Source organism: Beta vulgaris, chromosome 8, assembly GCF_026745355.1.
Source record: "Beta vulgaris subsp. vulgaris cultivar EL10 chromosome 8, EL10.2, whole genome shotgun sequence".
Lineage (NCBI taxonomy): Eukaryota > Viridiplantae > Streptophyta > Magnoliopsida > Caryophyllales > Amaranthaceae > Beta > Beta vulgaris.
The window spans coordinates 16,076,087-16,084,919 of record NC_079209.1 but is presented as its reverse complement, the minus strand read 5'-3'; the positions used below and the strand labels follow the sequence as shown (position 1 = coordinate 16,084,919).

General features: G+C 42.3%; 1 protein-coding gene across 1 annotated transcript; it reads right to left on the bottom strand.

The window, feature by feature from the left end:
* Nucleotides 1–6,452: 6,452 nt before the first annotated feature.
* LOC125492885 (uncharacterized mitochondrial protein AtMg00810-like) lies at nucleotides 6,453–8,006 on the bottom strand. The gene is made up of 3 exons (XM_048635625.1): nucleotides 7,467–8,006; nucleotides 7,036–7,335; nucleotides 6,453–6,521 (listed from the first exon to the last, which is right to left on the bottom strand). The coding sequence occupies exons 1-3, from the start codon at nucleotides 8,004–8,006 to the stop codon at nucleotides 6,453–6,455; spliced, it is 909 nt and encodes a 302-aa protein (XP_048491582.1).
* Nucleotides 8,007–8,833: the final 827 nt, after the last annotated feature.

Below are 8,833 nucleotides of genomic sequence, written 5' to 3'. Positions count from 1 at the left end.
ATATGATGATGATGGACGACAAAGTGATCAGTCTGTAATGTGGCATGCAAGTGTAGAGCAAGACTTGTATCCTAGATAGATCATACACTTAAGTTGGGAGCTTTCTTGTTTGTAAATGCCTTTGGAGTCCCGAGAACAATCTTATTATTTGTATGAGAAAATGTTCAAGTTTTTCTTCTGAATAAAAGAAATGCTCATGTTTGGTTTGTAAAAGGCTACTTTATGGATCTTAACTGATGAAATTGATGAAACTATTCATCTAACAATGCAGTTTCAGTATGAAACTTAATGAACTGAAGTATGAGTTCAGATTTTATTCATTGAGGTTTTGAGTGAAAACTTCTCTCTAATGTTGAGAGAATCAAAATTTTTATTACGAGGAATTATATGCTAAGATTATAGCAGAAGATTAATTATTTATACAAGAGAGATAGAGCGAACAACTAACATTGTGAACACTCACAAACAGCTGCGATCATAGGCTCAAGGTTACGCGGTAAATGGAAGAGAGAGAAAGTGAGAGAGAGAAAGAGCGAGAAAGGGAGGGGGAAACCCCTCCACCTGCGGGCTTTGTGCAAGCCTTTGGATCTGATTCTATACTAGCTACCTCCCAGCAACCACCCCTCCTTCCTTCCCCCCACCCTTCTCCGTCATCCTTTGCAAAGATAGTGACCCTATCATCCGAACCCTCCCAAATCTCCACAGCCGTTTCTTCCACCCTTCTCCACCCCCTTCGCCTCTGAACCCCCATCCCCCCCCCCAAAAAAAAATTCATCACCTCCACCCCTTTCATCCCTATTTCGAAAAACGAATATGATGTCCTATGTGGTCCTTGTAAACTCTGTATTATTACCAAACTAATTGGTAAATCATTCGCGAGGGAATTCCTAGACAAAGAACTTGCAAAAATCTGGGGTTGAAAACATTAGGCCAACCTCATCGCCTTGGGTAAGGGTCTGTATTCCATAAAATGCAGTTCAATTGATGAGAAGGCCTCCATTCTAGCAAACGGCCCTTGGTGCATCCAAAACCACCATGTCTGGGTCCAAGCATGGGAGCCGGGATTCAAACCATCAAAAGCCAAATGTAACATAGAAGCTGTGTGGGTAAAGCTTCCAGAGCTTCCGTTTAAGCTTTTTGATCGTAACATTCTGCTCCAGGTTGGGAGAATGTTGGGAAAATTGGTAAAAATCGATAACAACACGGTAAAAGGGGAGGGCAAAAGGTTTACCAACCTATGCGTATTAATTGATGCTGAAAGTCAACCTCTGACTGGAATTTGGTTAGGGAATGTTCTCCAAGACATTAAATATTTGGAAGGATCATGGTACTATCCCACCTGCAATAAATTCGGCCATGGAAGTAGAAATTGTGGAACCGCACAGGTCGAATCAAACCCTGAGCATACTCGTTTCCAGGGCCAGGGAAGAAATAGGCCTGCCGCCAAAGAAATGGAAGTTCATAAAGCTCCACCTTCCCAAAGTCAGCGGTGGACCCCGGTAAAGCCCAAATATCACTCTCTCACAAAAGACAACCACGCCCCCCCCCCCTTTTCAACATGTCACATCCCTTAAAAAAAGCCCCCAATTCCAGCCTCCAAACCCTTGAAAAAAACAATCCAAGTCAAATCCTAGCTGAATCTACTCCCCTCAGAAACTCCTTCCTCCTGCTGCAAGACCTAGCAACAGACATGGCTGAAGTTCAATCCCTCAACGTGACCAACCAAATTGCGAAACGTGGCCTTTCATGTCAAGAACCCTCTTCAAATACATCCCCTACACAATTGCTAAAATCTAACAAAAATCTTCCCGCCCAAAATTTTTCCCAAACAAATGGATCTCCCCTCCCCTCCTCGCTCCTCATCACCTCCGCCCCCCTCATCCCCGGAATCACCACCATCCCCAACCCCTCCACGCCTAATGCTGAAGGAGTGGAGGTACCCATGTGTCTTCGATACTCTCCCATTCCTACGAAACCCGAGGTCAACCAAGCCCATGCCTTTTACCTGTGGCCAGCGGGGGAAAACCTCATCGAAATCTCTCTTCAGGAAACCAAGAACTTAATTCTGAACCCAATGTTTGTACAACCTTACATGCTAAATCTCCTAATGTACAACGACGAAGGAGCCATAGTGCCGGCGCACCTTCCACAAGTCAAAGACATGCTCCACCTCCCAGCCCCTCTCCAAAGATTCATAATGTGGTTACTCAAGAAACCAGTGGGCAACGAGGACGAAGAAAGGGTTCTCCTCTATCGGCTAGGCCCGTGGATAGACCCAGCCATAGTACTTCCATTCATAAGGGAGATCTACCGGTTGAAAACCATGTCGATGGAATGGACATTTGTGAGCCACACGAATGCTATGATAGAAATGAGAATCATGCCCATGCTTCAACAACTGACACTCCAGACCTCCTGGGAAGAGGGAAGAGGACCAAAGAGCCCAAACAAGACACACTTGAGGGCAGCACCTCAATGAAAACTGTGGATAGACCCGGTGTCAAAAGAAAAGGTCGATCCGTGGGCAAAGAAAAAGTCCCAAAAAGTTCAGGCACTGATGGAGAAACCAAGCCTACCCTTTAACATGTCTGTCATTTTTTGGAATGCATGGGGTATCGCACAAACCTCGTTTAAACCAAATCTGCGTCATATTGTTCAAGAGCACCACCCTGATATTGTGGTGCTTGCGGAAACTCACTCTACTCGTCGCACAACCGCGCGTATAGCCCAAACCCTTCCTTTTGATAGCTGGTATTTAGTCGATCCCTTTGGTTTCGCAGGAGGTATCCTATCGCTATGGGACTCCTTCAGAGTCAAACTCACCATCATCAGTGAGAACTCTCAAAGCATCTTGGCATTGGTGGAGGTTAGCTCTTTCCCCCCTTTTATTTTTTCTGCTCTGTATGCTAGTCCAAATTTTAACAAAAGAAAACTTGTATGGGATAACTTGTTGGATATTGCCTCATCTATGGATATGTTGTGGGTTACCTTGGGAGATTTCAGTGAAATGACATGCCAAAAAGAAAAATGGGGGGGAAGACCAATTTCAAAAACTAGAACATACCATTTTAACAAAACATTAAGTGATTGCAATTTGATCGACATCGGTTTCCATGGCCCTAAGTTTACATGGTCAAATAATCGCAAGCATGCTCCTATACATGAGAGACTAGATAGAGGATGCGCAAACGACTTGTGGTTTAATAAATTTCCTAACAGTGCCATTCACCATCTCCCAAAGATCACTTCCGATCATTGTCCTCTCCTTCTAAATCTAGACCTCCCCGTGTCCTTTTATGGCATTAAGCCTTTCCGCTTCGAGCCCATGTGGGTCCTCGAAAGTTCATTTCGAGATGTAGTGTATCAAGCATGGTTCTCGCGTTTCTCACTTGATGAGAAGTTGGCCCAAACTAGGAATGACCTATCCGTGTGGAATAAAGAAAAATTTGGCAATGTGTACCACCGCAAAAAAAGAGCCCTCAATGGACTTAGGGGTATTGAAAAATTCCTTTAAGATCACCCTGACTCGCTTCTTCACCTAACCCTTCAAGAAGAGATTCAAAGTGAGTTAGTGTCCATCCTCGATCAAGAAGAGGTGCTCTGGCTCACTAAGAGTAGAATGGAGTGGCTCACTAAAGGTGAGCGCAACACTTCCTTCTTCCATAGGAGTGTGCAAATCAAAAGACAGAAAAGTAGGATCTTGTCCCTGGATAATAGTGTGGGAGAGACTATCACAAATCCAAAAATCCTAAGTGACCACATTCGGGACTTCTTTTGCAACCTGCTTGCTTCCGAGTCTCCCGTTTGTACTAGAAACTCCAACTCCTCGGCCCATCTTCACCAAAGTCTCTCCTTTTGCCACCCTCCGACCATTGGCGAGGTCAAGAACGCCCTTTTTTCAATGCAACCTCTAAAAGCACCAGGCCCGGATGGATTCCATCCCCTCTTCTTCCAAAACACATGGAATTTCACCCACGTAGATCTTCATCAAAACATCTCAAATTGGTTCGCTTCCGCTACAATCCCGAATGATCTTTGCAATGCCCTTATTTGTCTTATTCCGAAAGGCAACAACCCTTCGTCAGTTAAACAACTAAGACCTATTAGCCTTTGCAACACTATAAAGTGGTTACGAAGATAATTGTTAATCGACTAAAACCCATCATCCAAAATTGGATTTTAACTAATAAAAATGGTTTCATTAAAGGGGGAGGTCCAAAGGTCAATATTGTGGTAGCCACTGAGATTCTCCACTCTATGAACCTTAAAAAAGGTAAAAATGGATGGTTTGCTCTAAAAATCGACTTAGAAAAGGCCTATGATAGGATTGAGTGGCACATCCTCAGGAAATGCCTCCAAGATCTGGATATGGACGATCACTCTATAAAAATGATCATGAACTGTGTCTCGAATGCTTCCTCAACAGTCCTAGTAAATGGCCAGAAAACCGAATCTTTCAACCACTCTAGGGGCCTAAGACAAGGCGACCCTATGTCTCCATATCTGTTTAACATTTGACTTGAGAGCTTGACTAGTATGATAAACTATGCCACCAAAACAACACCTGGACCCCCTTTTCGGTAGGAATAAAAAAAATTCCTATCTCTCACCTCCTGTTTGCAGATGACCTTCTCCTCTTTGGGAGAGTTGATTAATCCACGGCCTTTGCAGTAAGAGATACCCTATCCTCATTTTGCAAAATTTCAGGGCAAAAAATAAACGAGCAAAAAAGTAAACTTTTCTTCTCTCCCAACACCTCGAAGGATCACCGTACCATGTTTCAAGAGACTCTTAACGTTAAAGAATCTAATGACCTAGGGACATATTTAGGTTTCCCTCTATCCCATAAAAGACCGAAACGTAAGGGCGTCCAGTTTCTGGTGGATAAGGTTAGGAAAAAGCTAGCTCTTTGGAAAACTAAATACCTAACTAAAGCGGGAAAATTGACTCTAATAAACCCGGCCTTGAACACGATTCCTAATTACTACCTACAATCCCAAGTGCTCCCTTCCACCACTCTTTCTGACCTAGACCTCATATGTAATGACTTTTTGTGGGGTAAAAAGGATTCCAAAAATCGCCTTCACCTTATAGGAAAGGATCACACGTTCCTTGCAAAAACTCGGGGAGGGCTGGGCATTAGATCTCATCAAGACCTCAGTAAGATATACATGAGTAGGTTAGGGTGGAGGATGAGTCAAGGAGTTGATAACCTTGCCAAGGAGTGTATTATTTCAAAATACATTCAACCCGAAAAAACCATTCATTTCAAGAAGGGGTGAAAAATCTGGAGGAGTATTGGGATAGGATGGGATCTTCTAAATGACAGCAAAGTGTGGGTGATCTAGGATGGGGAAAACATTTCCTTTTGGGAAGACAATTGGTTATGTATTGGTGCAATTCGAAAATTTGTTTATGGACCGCTAACGAACGTAGTACTAAAGCTTAAACTTTGTGACTTGTGGGTAAACAATGAATCGACTTTCGAAAAAATCTCTCTCCAATTGCCTGACTTTATTCACTTTCGAATCTTGGACGTCCAAATTCCAAGTGCAACCGGCACAACTCCTGACTACCCGCTCTCCTCATTCGAAGCCAACAACAAGTTCTCACTTGTCTCTGCCTATGCCACACTCACATCCACGCGAAAACCTCAACAAAACCTTGATTGGTTGTGGGGAGGAAATTGTACTCCAAAAATAAAATTCTTTCTTTGGTTGGCATGGTGTAACCGCCTACCAACAAACCAACTCCTTCAGTGTAGCAGCATCCTTTCCTCTCCCCTTTGCTCTCTATGTTCCCTCCACGTCGAATCGACCATACATATCCTTTGTGACTATAGAGTAGCCAGTGAGGTTTGGGCTCTAGCTAAGATAACTCTCATTACTTCCCCTTCAATGAGTAGTTAGGAGTGGCTTAGACCCCATCTAAGTTCTACTAGCTTCTTTCACGGCGTCCCTCAAAATATCCTCTTCTCGTTCGTATGTTGGGAATCGTGGACTCAAAGGAACAAATTCATCTTTGAGGACTTGCCCATCCCTACTCCAAATTACACGCTTCAAAATGCCAAAAGGATGGCTACAAATATCCACTCCTCTCTCCCAAACCCTATACTCTCCATCAACCATATTAATCCACAAGTCGTTTCCCTAAGTCTCCATCCTTGGTTACATTTGTTTGTGGATGCATCCTATACTAGTCTTTCTTCCCATACTTGCATTGCGGGTGTTTTAATTGATTGTGCAGGTCAATGGGTCACCGGTTTCCAGAGGTTGCTCTTTGCAAACTCACCACTTCACGCTTAAGTGTCCAATGGGGAATGGCCATCTCTCAAGAATTCAACGCGCGAGCACCTAAAAATATGCACAGATTGCGAGAGAGCAGCCCAATTACTGAACAAACCCGATCAAGCTGAGCCACTCATTGAAAAAACTGTTGTGTTGTGCAGGGATCTAAGCCATGTCTTCCAAAGGATGAAGCTCCAATCGTGCCCAAGGAAGCTCAATCAAGCCACGGATAAACTAGCAAAAGATGGGAGCAAAAACTCTAGAGACTTCAATGTAACTAAGATTATCCCCACCCCCCCAGTTACCTACTAAACATTTGGGATGATTTTGTACTAAGGCTTAAAGCCAAAACTACTAAATTTATGCATCCATATTTCACCAAAAAAAAAAAGAGCGAACAGCTAACAGACTTAAGGACCTACAACTTAGATTTATTACAAACCAACAAAAAAATAAATATCAGTTAGGCAATGCCGAGCTGGTTTGAGCTGTTGTTGTCTTGAGCTGCTGTTGTGTAGAGGGAGTAACTTCAATACCCCCCCTCCCCTCAAAGTAAGAGATGGGGTAGAATTAACCATGCCTAGTTTGGAGAGAAGTTCCTTGTGATGACCCACATGAAGAATTTTGGTAAAAACATGAGCCGGTTAACTTTGAGTAGGAAGATAACTTAGTTGTAAGCGGCCTTCAATAACTTTATCTTTAGTGAAATGGTAGTCTACTTCTAAAGATATGTTCTTTCATGGAATACAAGATCCCTTACAATGTGTAGAGCTGACATATTGTTATTATGAAGAGTGATAAGTGTAAGAGTTGATATACCCCATTCTTGAAGCAATCTAACAAGCCAACAAACTTCACAGGCAACTTGTGCCATGGCTCGATATTCAGCTTCAAATGATGATTTAGAAGTAGTGCCTTGCTTATTAGACTCCATACTGATTGGTGATGCACCAAGAAGAAGCACGTATCCAGTCACAAACTTTCTTATATTGGGACAAGCAGCCCAATCTGAATCATTATATGCTTGTAGAGTAAGTTGATCAGTAGCCTTAAGGAGGAGTAAACATAGTGAAGAGTATGAACTAGAGCTTGATAATGAGAATCTAGGAGGATGTATAAATTGGCTTAGATGTTGTACATCAAGGGTAAGGTATGAGTCAAGAAATTCAACTTGCCTACTAGGCTTCTATAAGTTGGCGGATCATGATAAATACCACCTTCATCAACCAATAGCTTCACATGAGTTGGAAGAGGAGTAGATGTCTTTTTAGTAAAGGTAAGACCATTGTCTTCGATACGTTCTTTAGTGAACTTATGTTGAGAAATAATGAAGCTTGCTGCTATAGTAGTAACTTCAACACCTAGGAAATAGTTCAATTTTACTAGATCCTTAAGGCTGAAGGTTTGATCCTGATAAGCTTTGATGGAGTTAATGGTAGACAAATTAGTCCTAGTGATGATCATATCATCAACATAGACAGCTAGGATAGTAAGTTCATCATCTTCTTTCTTCAAGAACAATGAGTAATCATTGTTGGATTGAACAAAATTTTGAGAAATCAAAGTTGAATGATGCTTTTCAAACCATTGCTTGCTAGCCTGTTTAAGGCCATAAAGAGACTTTTTAAGTCTGCAAACTTGGTTGTGTGGATTTGATATATAAACTAGCTGGCATGTGCATATAAACTTCTTCATGGAGATCTCCATGTAAGAAGGCATTTTATGTCCAGTTAGTAGAAATCCCACCCTTTATTAGCTGCTAATGCCAAAGTACTTGTGATGGTGGGCATTAGACCTGGCAATGTTGGTCCTAATCCGAAAATCCGGTCCGAATTATTCGATCCGTGGTCCGATCTGGGTCCAAACCAGACGGTCCGAACCTTGGTCCAAATCCGAAATGGTTGTGTTCGGTCCGAATTCGGTCCGAAATAATCTTGATCCGAAACTCATCCAAAATCCGAATGATCCGATATGATCTTGCATGATCCGAAATCGATCCGACCCAAAGGTAACCCGATCTCAAAGCAATAAGAAATTATTGGTTTCCATCAGGCTTTGATTCGAAGTACCCGAAATTGACCCTTTATTTTAAAAAACGGTTTTCACAAGTACTCTTTGCCACAATTTCTGACTATGCAAATTACTTATGTATACATTTCGAAAGGGTGAAGAGTGGTAGTTCCATATATACATAACAAAAGCTCATAGTCAAAGAAACCATGAGACGAAAGGAGTAACAACTCTGGACATAATAAAGGTGAGACAATCCACCATCCGATTCACAACCATCCGATCCGAAAAGCATCTCAATCCGATGATGGTCCGAAATATAATCCGAATTTCGGTCCGATCCTAAATGGTCTGTTCCAGTCCGAATATAACTTGATCCTAAAAGGGTCCGATCTGAATTGATCCGGTCTGAATCCGATTCGATTGGTCCGATTGCCAGGTCTAGTGGGCATTCTAATAATAGGAGAAAATGTTTCTTGGAAATCTATGCCATACTTTTAAGTGAAACCTTTGGCAACAAGTCTTGCCTTATACGT